This window comes from Erythranthe guttata, chromosome 2 (assembly GCF_056151865.1).
Source record: "Erythranthe guttata isolate IM_541 chromosome 2, IM_541, whole genome shotgun sequence".
NCBI classification, from domain to species: Eukaryota; Viridiplantae; Streptophyta; class Magnoliopsida; order Lamiales; family Phrymaceae; genus Erythranthe; species Erythranthe guttata.
This window is the reverse complement of record NC_142534.1, coordinates 17,585,722-17,608,645: the sequence shown is the minus strand read 5'-3', so window position 1 is coordinate 17,608,645 and position 22,924 is coordinate 17,585,722. Positions and strand designations below refer to the sequence as shown.

At 36.0% G+C, this 22,924-nt stretch overlaps 6 protein-coding genes across 10 annotated transcripts; 3 read left to right on the top strand and 3 right to left on the bottom strand.

Moving 5' to 3' along the window:
• Positions 1–893: 893 nt before the first annotated feature.
• Positions 894–2,777, top strand: LOC105963843 (Ribosomal L5P family protein). The gene is made up of 3 exons (XM_012988321.2): positions 894–1,314; positions 1,874–2,074; positions 2,195–2,777. Exons 1-3 carry the CDS (start codon positions 1,069–1,071, stop codon positions 2,543–2,545), a joined length of 798 nt encoding a protein of 265 aa, XP_012843775.1. The 5' UTR covers positions 894–1,068; the 3' UTR covers positions 2,546–2,777.
• Positions 2,778–2,948: 171 nt separating this feature from the next.
• Positions 2,949–6,802, top strand: LCBK2 (Diacylglycerol kinase family protein). Of its 2 annotated transcripts, XR_016030027.1 has the most exons (13): positions 3,075–3,551; positions 3,673–3,749; positions 4,334–4,387; positions 4,465–4,524; positions 4,658–4,732; positions 4,862–4,908; positions 5,019–5,059; positions 5,191–5,275; positions 5,365–5,479; positions 5,580–5,702; positions 5,814–5,914; positions 6,401–6,602; positions 6,652–6,802. XR_016030027.1 is itself a non-coding variant. In XM_012988320.2 (12 exons), the coding sequence occupies exons 1-12, from the start codon at positions 3,398–3,400 to the stop codon at positions 6,528–6,530; spliced, it is 1,062 nt and encodes a 353-aa protein (XP_012843774.2). In that variant the 5' UTR covers positions 2,949–3,397; the 3' UTR covers positions 6,531–6,802. The 2 variants fall into 2 exon arrangements, 1 of the variants encoding a protein (XP_012843774.2); XM_012988320.2 differs by having other exon boundaries at positions 2,949–3,551; positions 6,401–6,802.
• A 1,163-nt stretch (positions 6,803–7,965) lies between these two features.
• On the top strand, positions 7,966–12,117 carry LOC105963841 (Mechanosensitive ion channel protein). Of its 2 annotated transcripts, none has more exons than XM_088814768.1 (8): positions 7,966–8,005; positions 8,795–8,979; positions 9,213–9,894; positions 9,984–10,252; positions 10,657–10,757; positions 11,169–11,276; positions 11,417–11,641; positions 11,930–12,117. In XM_088814768.1, exons 2-8 carry the CDS (start codon positions 8,958–8,960, stop codon positions 11,984–11,986), a joined length of 1,464 nt encoding a protein of 487 aa, XP_088670894.1. In that variant the 5' UTR covers positions 7,966–8,005; positions 8,795–8,957; the 3' UTR covers positions 11,987–12,117. The 2 variants fall into 2 exon arrangements, with proteins under 2 accessions (XP_088670894.1, XP_088670896.1); XM_088814770.1 differs by having other exon boundaries at positions 7,969–8,005; positions 9,140–9,894.
• Positions 12,118–12,290: 173 nt separating this feature from the next.
• On the bottom strand, positions 12,291–13,814 carry LOC105964002 (putative UDP-rhamnose:rhamnosyltransferase 1). Its single transcript, XM_088814771.1, has one exon. It carries the CDS (start codon positions 13,765–13,767, stop codon positions 12,361–12,363), a length of 1,407 nt encoding a protein of 468 aa, XP_088670897.1. The 5' UTR covers positions 13,768–13,814; the 3' UTR covers positions 12,291–12,360.
• An 847-nt stretch (positions 13,815–14,661) lies between these two features.
• LOC105963840 (mitogen-activated protein kinase homolog MMK2-like) lies at positions 14,662–17,766 on the bottom strand. The gene is made up of 6 exons (XM_088814772.1): positions 17,320–17,766; positions 16,240–16,369; positions 15,968–16,105; positions 15,539–15,871; positions 15,102–15,285; positions 14,662–15,005 (listed from the first exon to the last, which is right to left on the bottom strand). Exons 1-6 carry the CDS (start codon positions 17,490–17,492, stop codon positions 14,830–14,832), a joined length of 1,134 nt encoding a protein of 377 aa, XP_088670898.1. The 5' UTR covers positions 17,493–17,766; the 3' UTR covers positions 14,662–14,829.
• An 855-nt stretch (positions 17,767–18,621) lies between these two features.
• On the bottom strand, positions 18,622–21,086 carry LOC105964045 (protein BPS1, chloroplastic-like). Of its 3 annotated transcripts, XM_088814775.1 has the most exons (3): positions 20,792–20,919; positions 20,625–20,686; positions 18,622–19,899 (listed from the first exon to the last, which is right to left on the bottom strand). In XM_088814775.1, exon 3 carries the CDS (start codon positions 19,882–19,884, stop codon positions 18,832–18,834), a length of 1,053 nt encoding a protein of 350 aa, XP_088670901.1. In that variant the 5' UTR covers positions 19,885–19,899; positions 20,625–20,686; positions 20,792–20,919; the 3' UTR covers positions 18,622–18,831. The 3 variants fall into 3 exon arrangements, with proteins under 3 accessions (XP_088670901.1, XP_088670899.1, XP_088670900.1); XM_088814773.1 differs by lacking the exon at positions 20,625–20,686 and having other exon boundaries at positions 20,792–21,086; XM_088814774.1 differs by lacking the exon at positions 20,792–20,919 and having other exon boundaries at positions 20,625–20,767.
• Between the last annotated feature and the right edge of the window lie 1,838 nt (positions 21,087–22,924).

Here is a 22,924-nt window from a genome sequence, read left to right as displayed (position 1 = left end):
ATATTTATTTCAAATATGTTTTAGTTATGGTTACTTTCTCCTATTAATAGAAAATTAGAGGGATTATAGGGATTAGTGGGGTCTCTTATATTAATTTAAATTCTTTTTTTAATTTAAAAAATAATTTACACTCTTCTTTTACCAATTATCCGTTCCCAATTTTCTTTTTTCTTCTTTTTTTTTTCAGTTTTTCTTCCGTCAAGGGTCTCGTTCTTCCCAAATTTTTTTTTTTATTATTATTTTTCCGTTCCAGAGCCGTTCCCGCCGTTCCGGAACCGTTCCGGTGCCGTTTCCCGGCTAAGTCTCGGCCGTAACGGTGGTCCGCTGCGTCGGGGAGGGCAGAACAGTTTTGTTAGGGATTCCGGAACGACGGGCACCGTTCCCGTTCCGGGACGGCCGTTCCGGCGAACCCTGAACGCAATTAATCATATGCTATTGTATATCCAATAAAAAGATTATTGGATTACATCAAACAATACTTACATCTACAAGGTCCACACGGGATGATTACAATTTTCGTCCATCGAGTTTGCATCAATTTTACATTTAATCCCTTATGTTCACAAAAAATGTATATTTAGTCCCTGATGTTTCCAAAATTGAACACTTTTAATCTTTTTCGTCAATTTTCCGTTAGTACTAACGGAATTATGTGTGTGCCAGTCACTGATTTAACTAACGGACTAACGGTAAATTGACGGAAATGGCCAAAAGTGTTAAATTATTCAAACACGAAGGGACCAAATGTATTTTTTGTGAACATGAGGGACCAAATATGAAATCAATGTAAACTTGAGTGGTGAAAACTGTAATTTTTCCAGATCCACACCACTGAATAAGATAATTATTCTAACTTTTTCCGAGGGTATGTCTGCAAAATTATAATCTCACCGTGGGTAAGTCTGCAAAACAATTTACTGGAAAGGGGCAGAACGGTAATTCGAGCCCCATTCTGAGAGCTTCTCTTATCCTCATCCGAAATAAAACCCACGCAGAAGGGAGAAAAGAAGAAATAAAAAATAAAAAGGATAAAGCAACTCCAATCAGCAGCTCGCTTCACCTGCAACAATGGCGTCATCTCCCGCGCTGTTACACTCCACCGCCTCCACATTCCGCGGCGGCCAGCTCTCCGTTCGATTGCCGTCCGTTAACTTCGTCTCCGTTAGGTCCGGTGGCCTCTCCGTCAACGCCAAGGCGCCGGTTGTCCTGGTGGAGAAAACCGAATCCGAGAAAGTCGACCGGCTCAAGACCGCTTACCTCGAGAAAATCGTCCCGATACTCAAGGAAGAGTTCAATTACACCAACATTCACCAGGTGCAGTGTGCAATTCTCGTTTTACCCCAGAAATTCTAGTTATCTGTATCTGAAAATTGAAAATATTTGGAAAATTCGCTCTCTCTTAATATTATTTAGAATTGTTATATGATATTTCCAGTTATGAGTAATTTATGATTTTGTGAGAATGAGATGAACTCATGATATGGATTATTTGGAAACTATTGGGCAAGTATTATATGTAAATTTGTACTGTTTCTTCATTCCGTTTTGTATGTGTATAATTTTGAAATTATCCAGTTACGGAGCCAGAATTTTGTATCCGTGAGTCCAAATATACGCAATAATTTTCGTAGGGGTCGATAATACACTAATGCTACACTAAATAGGTTTTAGAAGTTTAGATGACCTAATTTTGTAGATGATGCTTTTGGGATATCGATAAACAAGCTAAAAATGTTGGTTGTTATTTCTTCTTTATCTTCTTACTTGTATTAGTAGTTTTGTTTATCAACGTACCTTTGTAATCTGCTTACGGCGGAGTTGGCTGATTTTTAAGGGTTAAGGTGGATTGATCTTACTGTGCAAATATGTGTAGGTTCCGAAAGTAGACAAAATTGTAGTGAACTGTGGAATTGGAGATGCTGCCCAGAATTCGAAGGGATTGGAAGCAGCTATGAACGAATTAGCACTTATTACTGGGCAAAGGCCGATTAAGACGAGGGCGAAGAAGGCCATTGCCACATTTAAAATTAGAGAAGACCAGCCGCTAGGAATTGCTGTCACCCTAAGAGGATACGTGAGTTCTTCCAACATTACCTCTCCTCCTGTGAAAAGATGAAAAATATCAACTGAAAGAATTTATATCAAATAAAATGATATGATCTGTACTTAACTTCGTTTTGTTGTTTTACGACAGGTGATGTACTCGTTTCTTGACCGGCTCATTAATCTAGGTTTTCCCAGGACGAGGGATTTTCAAGGGGTGAACTCCAACAGCTTCGATGGGAACGGCAACTACAGCGTCGGCTTGCGCGAACAGAGTGTTTTCCCAGAGATTAGTTATGATGTGCTCGGTAAGCCGAGGGGTATGGATGTTTGCATAGCCACAACTGCTAATACAGATAAAGAAGCGTATAGGCTACTGGCTCTAATGGGAATGCCATTCAGAGAAGGTGGGGGTCCCACAACCACAGACGTGGAGCGAAAGAAGAAGCTCAAGTCTCATCATTTCGACACCAAGGCGAAATCGAAGACCAGGAAGAAGTAAAACTCGTCTTCGATCAACGACTTTTTTTTTTTGGTGTGTCTCCTTTTGTATTTATTATAAATTGAAGGTTGTCGAGGTTTTATGATAGAACAGTCTAATGTGGCTATTGACTTTGTTTTTTTTTTCTTTCTCCCGTTAGCCGATTCTCGAAATTTCTCATTCCACCCTTTTCCGAGGTAATGTAATTTGGGCATTTACTGTCGAACCTTCGATTACAAGCTTATTTTCTTGATTTTGTAGTCTATGGTAGAATTGTGAACTGTTGTATGTTATGATTCTTTTGGAATTAGCTAATGATGTTTGTGTGAAAGCTGATTGCCATCTGATGGTATTTAGTGAAATATTATATTATCGAACTAACAATTTAGTAGATTTTGATCGACTCGGAATCAGAAAAAACTAGTATTTAAGCGAATATTATTAGGTTTCTATTGTCTATTTTCAATTTTTAATCCTTTTATGACCATCTATAAAATATCTTATATAACTATTTATCAAATATCTTTCCACCATCTATAAAATCGTCTTCATAAATAATAACCAATAAAATAATGGGTTGATTTTCTTTGCAAACAGTTTAGTAAGCATAATTTGCCCAGAGAGACTGCTTTCTGGTTCATTAACGACAACAAAGAACGATGATTCTTAAGATTAATTATCTTTGCGGCTGCCGTTTGATTCCGTCAACCAAATCAGTGAATCTCTTGCTTAATTAATCCTGTTTCTGTTAACGTAATTAATACGCTTTTAGAGTGAGTAATCAAACAAATCCGTTACACACTGACTGTGTGTAATTTGTGTGATATATATAGATATATGTATATATAGAGAGCTATATATAGATTAGAGGATATGATTTCATTTGCAGTGGCAATCGTGCCGATGGCTAAACCCTCGTTTATCAGAGCTGAGCAACCGCTGGCTCCAGATCTCGCCTCCGACCGTACAATCAACGGCGGCGCCACCTCTCGCCGCCGCGACATCGTCTTCGTCGTCAATCCCCGAGGTCTCTCTCAATTTTCTTCTTAGTCGCGATTACATGTTCGACGGAAACAAAAAAAAAAAAAAAATTATATACGCTGTTTCATTTGCATTTTCAATTTTCATGATTGTTGAAATCGGTGCAGGAGCTAACGGAAGGACCGGCAAGGAGTGGAAGAAACTGTTGCCTTTCTTGAGGTCTCGCCTAGGTTCTGATTGTAATGTGAGCAAACATTTTTTTTTTTCGATATTGATTTTTTTTGTTACTGTTTTTGGTGAACTTAATTCGGAGATTTAATCTTGTGTTTTGAGCTGATACATGTTCAATTAGTGGTTGTTTTGTGTTTCTCATAGAAGAAGATCTTATCTCTCAGCTTTTAAGTTTCTTCACATATATACTTAGATATTTCTGGTATTGGATTGTTGGTTTTCTCATGTTTGTTGTCAGCTTAATTTACTGTTACAATTCAAATTGATTTTCCCCTTCAGAAACTTTTATATCATTGGATTCGTAGTTATTTACGATATAAAATAACCCTACATCTTGGGATTCTGTGAAGTCTCGAGTGAGCAGTTCCGCATCATTAGAACATAATCTTGATAGTCACTTTATCCGATTACTAGGAAGCATCAACTAGCATGCTTAAGATCTCTCTTTCTGCTGTCGTAAGTCAACTGAAACTACGGCATTATTTGGCCAATATTTTGTTGCTATTTTCCATTGTCTAGTAGAGAGTTCTGCTCATATTGTTCTTCATACACACACATATACTAAGATACCATTTTTGTTTTCGATTTTGTGGTCAGATATGTGAGTCTTTGACTTCCGGTCCTTGCCATGCCATAGATATTACGAGGGAGGTGAGAAAAAAGTGCCTATTTCATTTTATAAATGCAAGTTAGGTCAATATAGAAACTGAATGATATTCTATGGCCAGGCTATACGCGATGGTGCTGATGCAGTGGTTGCGGTTGGAGGTGATGGAACTCTTCATGAGGTGTACTTTTATTGACTTTTTTTTAGCATGAAATCTAATTTCATTTTTCCAAGTAAGAAATATTCTTCTTGCCAAATGTGGCCATGTTCTTAATTTTTTTAAACACATTACCTAATTTATCTGATAATTGCAGGTTGTGAATGGCTTTTTTTGGGGTGGGAAGCCTGTTTCAAGTCATGATCAGGATACCCATACCACCGCTCTTGGTGTAAGTGATAGTCACTGTCTTGTATATGTAACGTATAGTTTTATTAACCAGAGAAGTCGAAAATGATGGTGCCTCACTGCCTTTTATTTTTTTTTGCGAGAATGTTTGATTCTTTTGTCCTCTCTACAGCTTATTCCCTTGGGAACTGGTTCAGACTTTGCCAGAACATTTGGCTGGTCAGTGCAATTTCTTGGTTTTGTTTTTACTCTGTCGAGTTTTCATTACCTTTAATGCCTTGTTGCGCTTGCATGATTATCAAATTCTGTGTTTGCTTTGGTGTTTTCAGGAAAAATGACCCTCATGATGCTATTGAACGCATTTCTAAAGGTAGGCCTACTTGAGCTACTCTTTTTGCGGATTCTTTGGGTAGAGCTTTTTTACCTTGTAAATTTCATAGTGGAATACAACCCTACTTAATTTGGTGATCTTTTTTTCGATACTCTCTGAATTATTTTCAGGGATGAGGTCTCGCATTGATGTTGGAGTTATTAATGGGGAAGGTGGAGAACCGCATTATTTCATAAATGTTGCTGATGTTCATTTGTAAGCATAAAAGTACACGACGTATGAAACTGTGCATTTAACTGGAAAATATTTTTAGTTATTTGTCTTTGATTCTTCTAACCTTGCAGGAGTGCAAAAGCCGGTTATTATGCATCAAGATACAAGAAGTTCGGAAATCTCTGTTATGTGATAGGAGCTTTGCAGGCCTTCTTTCGTCATCAGAACCAGGACCTCAGAATAAAGGTGCTGCTCTCAATTATTTTTTTTTTTAACAAAGTCTTTCCATGTGCTTGTTAATTCTTTTGCGTAATAAGATCTTGCTCTGTTTGTTTTTCTTACCTAGGTTGACAATGGTGACTGGGAGGTTTACTCTCAAGTAACAGCTCTTTGTATTGGGAATGCCAAATATTTTGGCGGTGGAATGAAGATTACACCAAATGCCCACCCTTCTAGCACGAACTTTGAGGTGTACAGAGAATCTTGTCACTTTACCCCCACCCCCCCACACCCCCTCCCCCCCAAAAAAAAGAAGAAATAAATTGGAGCAATTACTTACTGCAATGTGCTTTCTGTTCAGATGGTTGTTCTTCAGGACTTCAAATGGTACGACTTTGTCCTCAAAATGCATAAGCTATACAATGGTACACACTTGTCGGTGAAAAATGTATCTTCAAGAAGGTACACTTCAATACCAGTTATTTGCTTGTGTATTATTTCATTGATTAGCTACAACCGCGGGTTTTAGAGAGCTGCATTGGTTTGTTTTAATAAATTCATAAATCAGGCTTCTAAATCTGGATCCTCTCATATCTACCAACTTTCTAGCATATTATTGACCTAGCTTCCAGTTCATTTTCAATTAATATCGTAATGAATCTTGAATTACAGAAATGAATAGAATAAATTCAAGCATATAGTATTATAACAAAACAAAATCCACAACGTTCCATGTCTGTAATCTGATTGAAGGTAATTGTTTATGTGTTCTCAAGTGCCGGATTTAAGGTTCTCTACTTGCACGAATGAATTGAGATGTAGTATTTCTTGTAGCTTCGATCGTCTTTCTATATATATATATATATATATATATATATATATATATATATATATACACACACACACGCGCGACCTTGTACTAACGTTCAATGTATCCTCCTTTACCAGTGCATCTTCAATTGAAATCGAGGAGATTGTCCGCAGTGACAGTATTTTCGTCCAATCGGATGGTGAATATTTAGGTTTTCTTCCAAGAAAATTCAGTATTTTGCCCGGTGCTATTGAAATGATATGCTAGCAAGTAGCAAGCAATCTCTCTTCCTTGAAAAATACAATAGCAGTTTGAGAATGGATAAGCTGAAGAAAGAGTTGTTCTTTCTATCAATAAAGGCGTGTTTCTGACATGCTGAAGAAAGAGTCGCTCTTTCCTTGCAACCCAGAAAGATGAATTTAGGTGTTAGTGTAACTTACTTTTCTCGTTAGCAAATTTTATATGTTAAGTTATTTCTCAAGAATTTGGTCTGTTAATTCATATATTATAATCCGCCAGATTATATCTTTTTGATAGTCTATATCGTATATTGCAAATAAAATCACTCATAAATTTTCAATTAATAACTAATTTGATAATCATGGTTAGAATAGATGATTTTTAAATGAATATTAAAATATTAACTCTATATCAAATGAGTATTTGATAACTCATTTTTTATAAAATGTTTTTTAAAAGTGATTATGAGTTTTTTTTTTTTTTGCTCATAATCTGTTTTCATGTGAAAACAAAATCAACTTTTGTTTTTGCTTTTCTTAAAATAATCTACTTTAACCTATTTTTTTAAAAGCACCCATAATCCTGTTTTTTCTATTTAAGTTCATTTTTCGGAATATTTGCAAACACCCCTAACTTTTAGAAATAAACATTTAAAACTGACTTAACTTACAATCAATAACTTCTACTTTTAAATAATCATTTGCAAACACCACCTTAATATGTTAGTTAATTCTCGAGAATTATGAATTATGAATTAAGTTGGTTTTAAATGTTTATTTCTAGAAGTTGATGCCGTTTGCAAATTTATTGAAAAGTCAAATTAAATAAAAAAAAGCAGGTCTGGGATACTTTACAAATTATAGCTTATAACTGCTTATTTCAAGACAAGTAATAATCAAAAAATCATTAAAAATAGGTTATGAGCCATATAAAAACTTAGAATCTATTTGTAAAACCTTTTGCAAACACCACCATCGTACATTGCAAACTGTGGAAGATACCACGAAAATTTTCAGTTGACTAAAGGTTGATAATTTTATATAGTAAAATAAAATGCTAAACTTTCGAATCTAAAATAATAAATAATCATCTATTACGGCCACTCTCTTGAAGTATTGCCAAATTACAAAAAAACCCTTATTGTTTGGGTAATTACAACCACCCTCCTTTTATATATTTTTACATAAAATTCATGTAATTCGGTTATTAATCGAACCAAATCGTATATTCTGTTCGGTAAACGGTATGAAATGTTGGCGTATCGAAATTTCGGTTCGATTAACCGATTTAACATTCCTAAATTTATCTTTGAAGGGATATTTTTATAAGATAATACATAATTGAGGGGTGATTGTAATTACCCAAACATAAAGGGTGTTCGTAATTTGACCATAACCAGAGAGGTGACTGTAATTGGCCCTTTAATAATTAATATGTTACATAATGGGTATATCCGTATATGTACAAATAAATATATTGCACAATGATACAAATAAATAAAGGCTGCGGCTATATGCAAGACTAATTCCACTTGTGCAAGACCAAATTAAAATTTTCAATGTATAAATACTATAATACCCTTATTTATTAAAAAAATAAAAAATTCCAAATATGCAAGACCAAAAATTCAAAAACACAAAAAACACTATCACAAGACCACAAAACCACAAGACCAACTATCATCTTCTCCATCTTCCAAAACTCACAAGACCTTTCTCCTTCCTCCTCCATTAACCCACAAAACCTAGAAATTCAAAATCATCAAAACTCAACAAATCTTACAAAGATGGCAAGTATGGAGTCAGAAGACATCAAAATAGAAGATTCTACGATGGAAGAATCCAAGAATGTATGCATTTATGGGTTTTTTTTAGCTAGAATATCGATTTTCCAAAAAAAATCCCGTGCAAACGAATTCGACATGTACAGGTCGAATTTTACAGGTAAAAATCGACATTTAGATGTCGAATTTGAGGTATAAAATTCGACATTTAGATGTCGATTTTTAGGTATAAAATTCGACATTTGAATGTGCTACAAATTCGACATGTCAATGTCGATTTTTACCTATGAAAATCGACGCTTAAGTGTCGATTTGTAGCATAGTTTTTCGACACCTTGGTGTCGATTTTTATTTTTTTCTCATTATTTGTATTTGGTCTACATGAGAAAAAAAAGCCAATTTAATTTATGGGCATACTTGTCATTCCATCTTAATAAAATAGAATCTTTTGGAATCTTTCTTTAATTTGGTCTTGCACAAGTGGAATGAGTATTGCATATAGCCGCAGCCATAAATAAATTTGTGCTTTCTCGATTGTTTATTATTTCCTTTATTTCTTTATTCTTCTTCTCCATTTCTTTTCATTTTCATTTTTCTTTCTACGCAAGAAAATGCTACTCTCCAGTTCCAACCTCTAAACCCAAAAAGCAAAGGACCTAGCTCTGCTGTATATGCAGAAGAATCCATTAAACGGTAAATTTCCCTTTTCATACATTTTCATGGTTTTCGAATGCGTATGTAGTGGAAACGTTATTCTCATTCTTTTGTTTTTGAAGTATTCAATTGTTCCTCTTATTAATAAAATATACTATCGCTTTGGCATCGAATTATTGCTCCATTTGTTTATTTGCAGATTGTGGGTAGGGTGTAGTTTTTCTCTGAAAATTTTAGGAGGTTTGACAAAGTTTTTCTGCTGTGATCACAAGGTGTTTGCGAAATGGCCTCAAAGAGAATTTCAGGACTGAAAATTTTCTTCTCTTCTGTCAACTCCGCCGCTCGATTTGATATAAGACCGTCTGTTGCGTACACGAGCAAATGCTATCACACTAGAGAGTCGACGAATTCGCAGAGATTTGACCAGAATCGTTTTCACAGGCTGTTACAGAATCCGGGCTTTCAAGGCAGTGTTTCTTTTGCCGGGATCAACCCTTCGATTACGCATCGTTTATTTTCATCATCTGCTGGTGAAGCTAAAGGTAGCATTCCTCGAAGCACCGATTCAGGTTTAAATGGGAGTAGTGGTGGTTCTGGTGGAGATGATTGGATTGAGAAATTTAAGGAAGTTATGCAATCTTCAATCGAAAAGGCAAAAGAGGCGTCTAACGAAGCAGCTCCACATGTTCAACGATGGTTAGATACTCAGCTTCATCGCGGAGAATTAATTGTACCTGTGGGTGGTACTTTGGCAGGGACTTTGTTGGTCTGGTTTTTGTTGCCAAGGCTTTTTAAGCAATTCCATAAATACTTGGTGCGAGGCCAAAGTGCTTTGTTAGCAGAGAGCTCATGGGGGAGGTCTTGGTGGGGCCCCGTTCCTTACGAGGAAAGTTGTTGGGGTGCAATGGAGGTTCCGGTTCGATATTGTATAACTTCCATTGCATTCTTGGAAATGTTAGTTACTCCATTTTTATCTCCTACTTTTTTTTTTCTTCTTTTGAGTTTTTTACGAACTTTTGATTTTGTTATGTTATCTTGTGCAGAGCTACAATGGTTGCACCAAGTGTTATTGCTTCGCAGTATGTTGCACAGGCTTGGAAGGGCACTCTTGTCATTTCACTTTTCTGGTTCTTGTACCGGTGGAAAACAAATGTGATTAACCGAGCTCTGGCTGCTAGGACCATAGAAAGAAATCATTTGTTAGCTTTGGAAAACGCCTCAACTGTTGGAATCTTTGCTGTGGGGTTGATGGTTTTAGCCGAAGCGTGTGGAGTGGCAGTGCAATCTATTCTGACAGTTGGAGGAGTAGGAGGTGACAAATTCTCTGAATTTAAACCTATTTTTTTCGATTATTTATGTCAACCAGAAAAAAAAAATAGGTTTATCGTAGCATATGCTTTAACTGCTAATAAGTCGAATAACAGTAAGTCATGCGTTGACGAACAATCTTTTATGCACTATGAAATATTATCATGCAGATTTGGGGGTATTGTTGACACTTTTCTAACTGCCATGGTTTATATAGTAATTGCACCACAGAGTAACTTCATTGGTTCATTCCACATTGGGAAATGTTTTTAGTTACAGGCTTTTGGTTTGAAATTAATAGCGTTTGCCAATTATTAAGTAGTTTGATAAGTGCAGAGTCGAAATTCGTGATGTTTCTTAGTTTGCTACATATTAAATATGACTACTTATTTTCCATCCATCATACAGGAGTGGCTACTGCTTTTGCATGTAAAGACATACTTGGGAGTGTTCTTAGTGGTCTCGACGTACAAAATTCTAAACGGTTTTCGATGGGCGACACAATTAAAGTACGTTCTCCTAGAGTTGTTTATGTTTAATGTTTCACATTTTTTTACTGGTAAAGTTTTTTTAGAATTCCTTGCATTTGGATTGAAGGATTTGAATTTGACTAGAGGATTTCAAACGACCTCTATTATAAAGCGGATTCCAACTCAAAAACTAGTTCAAGTTCAGAGCTAAAGATTCGAAATCCCTCGTAGAAGAATTCATCTAAACAAAGTCAATGGATTTGTTACGAGGGATTTCAAATGTTGTATAGTTTTTTTTTATATACTCACCGAGTGAATTTAATATGTTAGTTTCAATATATTTTTGATTTTTCTTGTGATGTTTCAAAATGTTTGTCTCACGTTTTGACCTTTTTTCCCTCTTATCTTTTTCGTTACTTTTTCTCTTCTTGCTATTCCTTCTTTCTGCAGGTTGGAAATGAAGTAGGTGAAGTGGTGAAAATGGATCTCAGAACTACATCATTGGTTACTTCAGAAGGTTTTGCTGTTACTATCCCAAATTCTATGTTTTCAACCCAGGTTTGCATAATATCTTTATTTTCCAAGTCCCTTCGTTTTTTTTTTCTTTTTTTTTTTTTAATTTATAAATTCGAAGTTAAATTGTATGAGGGTAAAGGAAGAAAGAGCAATAATTAAAATGTATCTTCTGCCAATGTTAGCTCCTTGTAAATAAGACGCCGGCCGATTGTTGTTCCATAGTCAGAAAAATCCGTCTGCAAACTGATGACATGGACAAGATTTCTCAAATATCCGAGAATATAAAGTCCGCGCTCAGATCTAATCCAAACGTGTTCTTGGAAAAGGAGGCCCCTTACTGTATATTGTCGTATATTGAGGAGGGATCACATTCAGAACTGACTGTTGGATGGAATCTTAAAAAAATGGTACGACTTCTGCTTTTTCTCAAAATTCTTCGTTCAGTATATTTAATTTCACAGTTACTCGTAAAAAAGTTCCTTATGTTTTCGCTTTTTTTAGCTATACAATTTAGGACGGAGAAACTTTTAACTCTGACTATACTCTTTGGAGTTAATTTGTTTTTTCGTTACAACCTGCGTCTCGTATTGCATACTGGGACGTTAATAATTTGAACACGTCTTCACACAAATATATGACATTAATTTCTACGTGTAACTACAACTGCTTATTCTTCTTGCTCTCAATGGATGCAGGACAAGGATGCAGTGCATAATATTTTTCTAGAAGTCGGTCGGATCATCAAGCAATGAAGAAATTATCGATTTTTCTTGTCTGAATCGAGTCACGTGACACTATCACAATGTGAACATGTACCTCGTTTTTACTCACATTTCGACCGTCTTTTTTGGATTCTTTTCGAGGATATCGAATGACTATGTGTATGGTATGTGTATTTGTGTGCGTGTGTGTTAGCCTTCTATTTGAGAAATTACATCCACCCCATATAGTTTGTAAATTTTTTACATCCACCCCATATAGTTTGTAAATTTTTTACATCCACCCCCTACAAAAGGGTGTTAATGTAAGAAATCTGCAAATTGTAAATTATTATAAGCTCATTTTATATCTTATTATTATAAGCTCATTTTAATAATTATTATAAGCTACATGGCTAAAACAATATTCAATTATCTACATGACTTTCACCTTTCAAATACTTGGCAAATTTCTCAATGTAAGTCCGATGAAGCTTACGATCACCGAAGATCTCACGGCCAGCTATTTCGGACCGTTGTCGTAACTCATTGGAAACCATAGCTTTCTTCAAAGCATTAGCAACGCCGTTTCGATTATACGACCCATCTTCTTCATCTCTCTCAACTTCAACCCCTAAACCCTTCTCCACAATCAGCTTCGCATTCAACGATTGGTCGAAAACAAACGGCAAAAGAACAAGAACATGCCCATATTGCATAGTTTCGATAATCGAACCCCACCCCGCATGAAATAGGGACCCACCGATCGAAGGATGCCCGAGGATCTCCCTCTGTGGGGCCCACCCTAAGTGCACTACCCCTTGCTCCGCCGTACGTTGGCGGAAACCAAGCGGCAACAATTCATCATCGTCGCAGTTTTCGTCGGGTTTTCTCAATGCCCATATAAACGGTACATCGGAGAGTTCGACCCCGTGAGCAATCTCGTGGATTTGTTCTTTGTTGAGTTTAGTCTCACTCCCAAACCCTACAAATACCACTGACCTAGGCTTCTGTCGGTCGAGCCAGTTAAAAATCGGTGTGTCCAACCGGTTTACAGTGTGATCCGGTTTTTCCGGTGGGAGAAGACCCACCGGAAAAACCGGCTTTCCAGCGAGCTTCGCAAACAGTTCGACGTATTCGGATTCGAACTCCGCGCACGTGCGGATGCAGACTGCGCGGCTCGCCTGGAGAAGTCTGATCAGTCGATCGCCGTCTGCGATTCCGGAGGCGTTTACCTTGTAGAAAACGTTGTGCATAGCGATAGCTTCGTTTTTTCTCGTGTAAGCTACCTCCGATGGGAAATCGATCCAATCCGGCGGGACCATTAAATCCTCCGGCAACTGTCTGGCCTGCCTCCGCTGGTCGCCGGTGAGAAACTCCGGTATCCAGAAGAAGGTGGCGGCGCTGGCGGTGAAGACATAGTTTATGATGACCGGGATATTCAAATCTTGGCCGATGTCGATTGCCCAATGGGGGAAGAAATCGACTATGATCCAATTTGGCGACTTTTTCGCGATGAAATCTTTGATCGGTCGTTGGAGGAGATCGCATGCGATTTTGAGGTCGTCCATTTTGTCGGCGGGGATGTCGATGGTGGCTTCGGCATTTTCGGGGAGGTGATCGGAATATTCTAGTGGGAGGGGTATGAAATGTATGAGTGGTGATAGATGAGGTGGGATTTTGGGAAGTCTTTGAATGTTTCTTGGGGTTGAGAGAAAGGAAACATGGATGTTGGATTTGGCTAAGGCAATTGAGAGTTCCAAAAATGGAATCATGTGTCCAAATGCTAACCATGGTACCATCACTACATGAACCTCCTCTTCTTTCTTACTCATCTCTCTCTCTCTCTCTCTCTCTCTCTCTCTCTCTCTCTACATTTGTGTGTGTGTGAGTGTGAAATATATAGAAGAAAGAGACACACAATTCACGCAAGAATAAATATAGTATTGCATAATAGGACGTCTTATTTGACAATTAGGTTGTAGCTTGGTAGGTGCCATTATTTTTATGAACTTAGTGCTTGATGACAATAACAATAATAATATTTACTAATAATAGTAGTGGCAAGTTACTGTCAATCCTCTAAGTTATGGTTAAATTACGAAAACTCTCCTTATGTTTGGATAATTACAGTCACCCCTTAAATATGAATCATCTTACAAAAAGAATCCCTCCAAGGTAAATTTAGGGATATTAAATCGGTAGAATTGAAACGAAATGTCGGTACGCCAACATTTCATGCCGTGTACCGAACTGAATATACAATTTTGGTTCGTTAAATAATCAAATTACATAAATTTAATATAAAAATATTTAAAAAGAGAGAGGTGGTTGTGTTACCCAAATAAGAGTACTTGTTCCATAATTTGGCTGAAGTAGTAAATAATTATTGTAAGAATTATTAATTGGATGCTACCAAATACCGATGACGCTAACATGTGAGGGCGGCGCGTTGAATTTTGAATTGGGTTTTAATTTAATATTTCTATACATTATATTATGATTATCACCATGTGAAATTTTCTTAATTGTCGCAAGAAATTCAATTTAAAATGCATACTTGAAGATATGCAGATAAGACAAACCAATTGAATTTTGTAAATGGGATATTAGTTTAAATTCGAAAAAAAAGTAAATTAAATTTCTATAACAATATTTTTTTTTAAAGTTCAACACATTTAAGTAAAACATGGTGCATCAATCATCATGCATGTTCATACATTCAGACAAGAGAAACAGCTTCTAACAGAATATAAAGGCTACTCCGAATTCGATCCAGCTCGTTTCGTACAACAATATATAGTGTGTATATAGAGTCGAATAAAAACATATATATATATATATATCCGCTACAATTATTTCTCGTTACTAATTAGAGGTTTTATTACAAAGATTCCTTAGTGAGTCGGTGGGTCGGGGTTGAATTTTACGGATTCTCTCCAGATAAGCTCCTTGATATTTTCTTCAGTAAAAGATGGCTGCTCAAAATCGAAAACGAAAGGCTTAGGGCAAACTGGCTCCTCGTTTATATCGTGTAGTGGCGCCAAATATGGATGATCCAGCGCCTCGTTAACTGCAGCAAATCACCATTAATAAACCACATTTAATTGCCAATAAATAAAATTCAAGAAAATAAAAATTAAAGTGGAAAGGCGGATGGATCGCATACCAGTAATACGCCTGGTCGGGTCAAAAACGAGCATTTTCTCTAATAAATCGAGGGCTCCAGCAGATTTATTAGGAAATCTTGCAGCAAATTGCTGCCTCGGGTATTGTGGGAGCTGCCTAACGTATCTTCGTGCATTGTCGCTCCTAAGAAATCCGAGACTCGCATCATCTGGAGAGCCAATCAGCTTTATATAGAACAAAAAAAAACGGGAACAGAACATCAGTTATCAAGACAGACAAACGGGAATTCGCTATAACGGACCACGCATAAATTAAAGTAATGCAAGAAAATTAGCATAATTATGCAACATCGCAAAATCAATAATATTCGGAATTTATTGCAATTGAAGCCCTGTGTTATATTGAATTAGCAAAAAGACCCCTATATGATTGTTCTGAGTTGATAAATACAAAATTATATGATTAAAGAGAAAATACCTCGGTGATTAGTCTCAACTGATGAACGTAATCTTTGCCAGGAAATAACGGTTTTCTTGTCATGATTTCACCGAGTATACAACCGACGGACCATATATCTATCGCGGCCGTGTATTCCGAGCAATTAAGGAGCAGTTCGGGGGCTCGATACCAACGAGTAACGACATACTCGGTCATGAAATCGGTCTCGGATGTCGTCCTAGCCAAACCGAAATCTCCGATTTTTAAATCACAATTGGCATTTAGGAGCAAATTGCTCGGTTTTAGATCACGGTGCAACACATTTGCTGAATGCACGTATTTTAGTCCTCGGAGAATTTGGTAAAGAAAGTACTGCAAAAAAATAAAATAATTTTCAAAACACAAATAAGAGCAAGGGTAAAACCGTCTTTTTACGACAAATAAGAGGATTAGAAACGAAGGTCAAACCCGACAATGGTCATCGGTCAACGATTGGTTGGACTGAATAATCTGATGAAGATCGGTGTCCATAAGTTCGTACACAATGTACACGTCGTTGAAGTTCTCCTTTTGCGGAGGCCTTACGATGTCTTTTATCGCAATTACCTGTTAATGTAGAAAAATGGTTAAGGAAAAAACTTCCGATAAATACTATTAGTGAATCGAATCTTATCACATTCGAGAAACAAGATTTACTCAACAGAATCGAATCGTGTCGTAAAATGGAAAGTAATTCTTACGTTATCGTGTTCCATGTGACAGAGAAGTTTGATTTCCCTTAGGGTCCTCTTTGCGTCGATTTTGTTGTCGAATGCATTTCCGATCTTCTTAATCGCAACTTCTTCACGTGTCACCGAGTTCACAGCAGCACTGGACGACCAACATAAAAAAATATCGGAGAGCAAGGGTAAAAGAGGAAATTAAACAATATCGATCATCTTGTCCAACATAAATATAACATAACCACCAAAAACAAATTCATATTCTAAACCCCCAATTCGTTCGATCCCACTAAGTTTCGATTTTTTTTTACGCAGTCAACACAAGGTCAACTAACTGTAAACAACCCTCTTCACTCGATCCCACAAGTTTCGAATTTTTTTTTACGCAGTCAACACAAGGTCAACTACACCGTAAACAACTTCAAATATAACATAACCACCAAATTCAAAAAATCCAGATTCTAAACCTCCTCTTCATTTGATCCCACAAGTTTCGATTTTTTTTAACGCAGTCAACACAAGGTCAACTAACTATAAACAACTTCAAATATAACATAACCACCAAATTCAAAAAATTCAGATGCTAAACCCTCTTAATTCATTCGATCCCACAAGTTTCGATTTTTTTAACGCAGTCAACACAACGTCAACTAACTGCAAACAACTTCAAATATAACATAAACACCAAACATAATCCAGATTCTAAACCCTCGATCACATAAATTTCGATGTTTTTACGCAGTCAACGCAAGGTCAACTAACTGTAAAACAACTTCAAATATAACATAAACACCAAACATAATCCAGATTCGAAACCCTCGATCACATAAATTTCGATTTGTTTACGCAGTCAACGCAAGGTTAACTAACTGTAAAACAACTTCAAATATAACATAACCACCAAATTCAAAAAAATCCAGATTCTAAACCCTCTCTTCATTCGATCCCACAAGTTTCGATTTTTTTTTACGCAGTCAACACAAGGTCAAATAAACAGTAAACAACTTCAAATAAAACAAGCAACTATCAGAATTGAAATCAAGAATGTACAGAAAACAAAATCTTGATTAATAAATAAATAAATTAATTAATTATTACCAAACAATGCCGTAAGCTCCACGACCAACGGGCCTAAGGGGAATATACTTTTTCGAAACTTCGAAAAGATTTCCGTACACATTGTACTGAACGTATCTCCCGCCATGAGTGGGAACCCCTTTGATACTATTTCCGCCATGATCGCCTGAACCAGAGCTCGATTCCAAAGACATACCCAACAAAAATTATATCTTTTTTTTTTAAATAAAAATTGATTCTTTTATAAGCCAAGAAATAGGAAAATTTTTTTTGAAGAACCCAGTTCAGAAAAAAAAGATTGAATTAGTTGGGGAAATTTAATGGGGGTGGTGAATAAATGACTTTATTTAAAAAAGGGGAAATGAATTTAGAGAGAGAAAGTGGAGTTTACGTGTGATCTTTTGAAGTGGAGTTGGAGTTGAGATTACCCGTGAAGAAATTTGACTTTTGGTGTATGAATCTTCAACCACGCACAGGTTTGACTGTGTACCACTTTTACAATTTTTTTTTTGCCCTAATTATAATTCTCTGGTTTTCTTTTTTTTATTTTTTTTCTTTCTTCTTCTTTGAAACGTTCGATTCGGTTCTATTGTAAAAAAATGGTCAACGATGGGTCAAACAAAGGCTACACCCAGGGGTTGAAATCTCAGTTTTCCCCGATTCCGATTTTCGAATTTGAAACAATTTTTTTTTTCAATCCGAATTCCAAAATTTCGATTTGGGGTTTCTTCAAAATTATTTGGATTGAAATTGGAATTTATATATGAGATTCTGACTTCCGACAAGTTTTGAAAATACCAATTTTTTTTTCTTCGAATATTACACCTAAAATACCAATACTATTATGTACTTTATATTTAATCACCAAAATTTGAAAATTTCCGAATTCCACCGAATTTATCTGAAGTTTTTCGATTTTAGAATAATCTTTTTCATTCCCATCCCCGAAATTTCGATTTCCAATTTTTCCAAAGATCTATCCGACTTGCACCCGAACATAATATAATAATAATATCAATGGGTAGCTGAAGAATGGCCTTTTAATTCTTCACTGAAATTTCCTCAATGAGAAAAAACCCATTTTTTCAACACATATTAGTCAACCAGAGCTGGCTGCCTTCAATTTCCAACACACTACCCCAAGTTTCACCCAATGATTCATATTTAATTACAGGTGTGCCCTTTTATACCAGACTAATTCATGTTTTCCTAAAATAATAATAATAATAATAATAATAATAATAATAATAATAATAATAATAATCAGAAAAAACAAAATAAGAAAAACCAGAAGGGTGTAAAAAAAATGATGCAGCAAAGACATAAGCAACATTGATATTTCATTACCACTACCAAATAGGAGTTCAAACATTTATCAATTACAACAACACTAACATACCACAACTCACAACATCTACCACCACAACAAGTAGAACAAACGCATTTCTTTAGTATACATTCGAATCGAAAACACAACACACCCAAGCCACACGACACTTGTGTATATAGCAGCATCGGGTCTACACTAACCATTCAACTAACCACCACGTTTTTGTTAGCTCTTACCGGGTCAGAAAGATTACCACCAACCCTAAGATTACATAGCAAAGCATCGCGCCCGGTTAAAACAATTCCGAAGAACTTATCTACATCATTCCCGAGCAAATCCAGCCCTTCAGAAAGCTTTCCCGCCGATTTTCCCAACTCTAAAACCGAGAGTTTCAACGGTTCGTCGCCTTCAACGGGGCCCACCCCATCTCGCACAACGGGGTACAACTTCTTAACACCTGCATCAACAGCTTCTAGCTCTTTAAGTACCATAAACTTTCCACTCGAGTAAAGGGTTCTAATTTCAGTATTTACAAAACTTTGAAGATCGGCAAAATCGTTTGCCCACAAGCATGCCTCGGGAGCTTGTAGGTCCATCAGCTTCTTTGCCGAACCAGAGAAAGTTGCGGCAAATATGCTGCAAACCCAAAGAGTCACAACCTTAACTCCGCACATAGCTCGCATTAGTACCTTTCCCTTGGCCGAGTTCTTGATTTTCGGTAGGTCTAGCTTTTGAGCAAAACTGTCCATTACGCAAAAGCAGTTGTCGAGTCTTGGGTTTTTTCCGTTGATATGCTGCCTCCATCCATCTAGTGATGAAGAAGCACGCACAAGCTGCTTCGAGGCACCGCCCAAGTTATGCAGGGCGCATTGGAGAAAGAGATTGCCCTGTTTCAGACGAGAAATCTCGGATGTGAAAGCAATGGAGATATCTAGCAGATTCACACTATTGTCCATGTAGACATCGATCCATTTATCGTCCCAGTCACAAACGGGTAGTTCGAGGGCGGTGATTAGGGTTTTGATGTCGGTATGGATTTCACAGAGGGAATTCACTGCAGATCTCATCCATGATAAACGGAGGATGTCTTCTTTGCCTGCTGGCCTGAGTTTTTTTATTCGTGATGCCAATGTTTCTTCGAAAGTATTCAATAAAGAAAGAAGTTTTGGAGATAGATATGAACCCTTTGGTGAAATCATTCGGAAAGGGTTACCGAATGGGAGAAAGGGCCTATGTGGTTCTTGTGGACGACTCATTTTTAATGCACAAAACTGCAAGTTACGGAAGAAAGGCGAAACAAAAATCAAATTGAGAAAAAGAAGCCAAGCGGATGAGAAAGTCAATACATTTATTGTCATAATAAATTACGCGCAAAACAAAATTGATTTTCTTATTATGAATTTCCAACCAATTTCCATAGAGCACTAAAATCCCCAACATATAAATCACCCTTTCGCATAACTTAAACAAAATATCCATTTTTATTAAATCCCTTTCAGTCAAACCGGAACAAATTTCCAGCATCCCCCCTTCGAAAAAATAACTAACACCACAATTCGCAGCAAAAAATCACAGGTCGTCGATTGCATGAAAGGACGAGGGATAAACAAGAGCGCATAACCAAGAAACTACGAAATATAAATCACCTCAAAGTTCAAAACATCACTAAATAAAATAAAGTATTAACTGAATTAAAACTTCAATAAACCAAATATTCAATTCAATCGGAAAGTTTAAAAGATATCACACCAGTAACCAAGTCTTCGAGAAAGTTACCAGAACAGTCAGATTTTCGCCGATTAAAACAGTCAACTCACAAATTTCTCTCAATTTTATGAAACAGATTTAATATATAACAAACAAATCCCCCCAAATTCTAACTCTAATTGCATCGAATAAAAACAAAATCAGGGAAAACAATCAAGCAAATCAGATAAAATAAACAGAAAACTACACAAACCCTAAAAATAGAAGCCAAATCTCATCAGATCTTTACCAGATAAACAAGTCAACGGCCAAAACCACCGCCGATTGTAGCAATTTTAATTCCAATCCTAACTATTTCACAGCAAAAACTATGAAATCACTAGGAGGAAACACGTATATACATACATAAAAATTCGTATGTATTATAGAGAGAGAGAGAGAGGAGAGAGAGAGAACCTGAAACAGTACTGGGATGCGTAGAGGAGAGGTGAAGATTCAGAAAAAGTCTCCGCAAAATGTAGGGTTAATAATAGAAATGAAGGAAACATGATCGAATGAGTGACCGTTGAATGTTTATCGGAAATGGACACGTGTCTGGGTGCGATTGGAGGATGTGTTTGCTGAGGGTGTGGCTTCGTTGTGATGCGGGTGCGGTGTAGGGGATTACAATTGGCGAAATGCGAAAATCTGACCGTTGAATACGGTGAGGTCAGATTAAGGCGTGTTTGTTGGGAAATTTAAGACTTTGTTTGCTTTTAGGGTTGTTTTTTTTGCAAGTATATACTTTTTTAGTACGGAATGGGGATATTTTTCTTTTTATTTTTCTCTTAATTATTCCACACTCCTAATTGCAGTCTTTTTTGACCCAACAATAATCTGGTAATTAAATAAATTAGAGAAGGTTAAATATTTATTTATTTTTAATATAAAAAAGCAAAATAAAGTTTTACTTTATTCAAAAATCGTCGATCGATCTGAATTTTTATTTGCCTAACCAAATATTAAAAAAAATTGAAAAAAATATAGAGCATGTTTGACTAAGCTTATGAGCTCTTAAAAAAAACATCTTATAAAAGATTTAAGAGCTTATAAGTTAGCAAACGATGTTTGGTAATTTTTATTCGAAATATCTTACTTAAAAAAAGAAGTTGTTAAAGAGTTTTTAATTTATTTTTAAATAGGGATTATTTGTCAAAAGTCCCCCATTACACAAGTCTAATTACAGTAGGTACAATTTTTTTAGAACTTTTTGAGATAAATCCATTTAATTATTAAATAATAAAAAATAATAAATTATCACTATTATACCCCCAACTTAAAAGTAACGTATATTTTATGATTGGAAATAAAAAAAATTAAAAAAGATTTGTAATATCTTTTCCTATTTTATCGTAACAACACATCCTCATATAATCCCACGATTGCGGCCCTTAATTACAGAGAAACCGTTTCATAGATATCTCTGTATTTTTTCCACACTTCTTCTACCGATCCGATTGTAGGACCAGAACGTTTCATATTAACAACACACAGAGTGGTTCTCGTGCTATTACGCAAACTCTGTAAATTCTTAATAGTCATGTTTTTTTTTTTTTTTGTGTTCGAAATTATGTTTACATCAATTCAAAACCCTAGAATATTCTGATTCGACACCATCCGGTCCGTTTCTAAGCTGGGTTAATTTTCTCCGTCGTCTGTTCTTCAAGGTAAACTCCAATTCCAGCCTCCCGGAGACAATCTTTATCGCCATATTCATTGATTTTGTTTTCTGCAATTGTAATCATGTAGATTATGTACTCTTACTTTATTTTTCTTATTTATTATTATTTATTATTTTTTTGCTTGATTTTCTGTAGCAAGGATGAGTCGCTCTAGCAAAACTCTCTATGTCGGTAACCTCCCCGGTGACATTCGGGAGCGAGAAGTGGAAGATCTTTTCTACAAGGTTATACATGTTCATTTTGATTAAGTTTCAACTTAACCTTCTAGTGAAGCACAACAGAGCCCTAATCCTTTACTATTTCTGTTTTTCTGCTTTATCAGATAATTGTTCGTATACTATTCCATAGATTTCCGAAGGTCTAGATTAAATTACTGAATAATTTGAGATTTTTTTGTTCTAGTATTTCATATTTTTTTCTAAATCTTTTTTGCGTTACTTCCTTGCTAATTCAAGTCATTATTAGGATATATAGGATAAATTAGGCGAAATCTGCTCATAATTTTTGGTAATGGATATTCATTGCCACACGTTGGGAATTCTATTTTCCTAGATATATTGTAATTTTGTATGAGGGATATTAGTATGATATTTGAATTTTATATTATTTTATGCATTTAAGAATCCAGTTTTCAATATTTTGGTAATTTATACGAGGATATCAATATTAGTTTATGGCTCAAATTTTCAAGACGCAATGGAATAACGAGAAGAAGATGATTACACGGATTATGCTCGAAGGTTCATTGGAGAGAAGATGGTGTCCTTTATAGTGGTTTTATAGCTTTTTTTTCGTTGAAATTTGATGTTTTATTGTTAGAATTCATAGTGGTTTTCGATGTTTATATAGTTGTGTATACAGAGTGGTT

Coding starts and splice junctions, on each gene's coding strand:
- LOC105963843 (XM_012988321.2), top strand. CDS start 1,069: ATGGCGTCATCTCCCGCGCTGTTACACTCCACCGCCTCCACATTCCGC. Junction 1,315..1,873: donor ATTACACCAACATTCACCAG/GTGCAGTGTGCA, acceptor AAATATGTGTAG/GTTCCGAAAGTAGACAAAAT. Junction 2,075..2,194: donor CTGTCACCCTAAGAGGATAC/GTGAGTTCTTCC, acceptor GTTTTACGACAG/GTGATGTACTCGTTTCTTGA.
- LCBK2 (XM_012988320.2), top strand. CDS start 3,398: ATGATTTCATTTGCAGTGGCAATCGTGCCGATGGCTAAACCCTCGTTT. Junction 4,733..4,861: donor CCCATACCACCGCTCTTGGT/GTAAGTGATAGT, acceptor TCCTCTCTACAG/CTTATTCCCTTGGGAACTGG. Junction 5,703..5,813: donor CTTCTAGCACGAACTTTGAG/GTGTACAGAGAA, acceptor CTTTCTGTTCAG/ATGGTTGTTCTTCAGGACTT.
- LOC105963841 (XM_088814768.1), top strand. CDS start 8,958: ATGCAGAAGAATCCATTAAACG. Junction 11,277..11,416: donor ATTCTATGTTTTCAACCCAG/GTTTGCATAATA, acceptor TGCCAATGTTAG/CTCCTTGTAAATAAGACGCC. Junction 11,642..11,929: donor GATGGAATCTTAAAAAAATG/GTACGACTTCTG, acceptor CAATGGATGCAG/GACAAGGATGCAGTGCATAA.
- LOC105964002 (XM_088814771.1), bottom strand. CDS start 13,767: ATGAGTAAGAAAGAAGAGGAGGTTCATGTAGTGATGGTACCATGGTTA.
- LOC105963840 (XM_088814772.1), bottom strand. CDS start 17,492: ATGTCTTTGGAATCGAGCTCTGGTTCAGGCGATCATGGCGGAAATAGT. Junction 16,370..17,319: donor GGAGCTTACGGCATTGTTTG/GTAATAATTAAT, acceptor TTGGTCGTCCAG/TGCTGCTGTGAACTCGGTGA. Junction 15,872..15,967: donor TGACCGATGACCATTGTCGG/GTTTGACCTTCG, acceptor ATTTTTTTGCAG/TACTTTCTTTACCAAATTCT.
- LOC105964045 (XM_088814773.1), bottom strand. CDS start 19,884: ATGAGTCGTCCACAAGAACCACATAGGCCCTTTCTCCCATTCGGTAAC.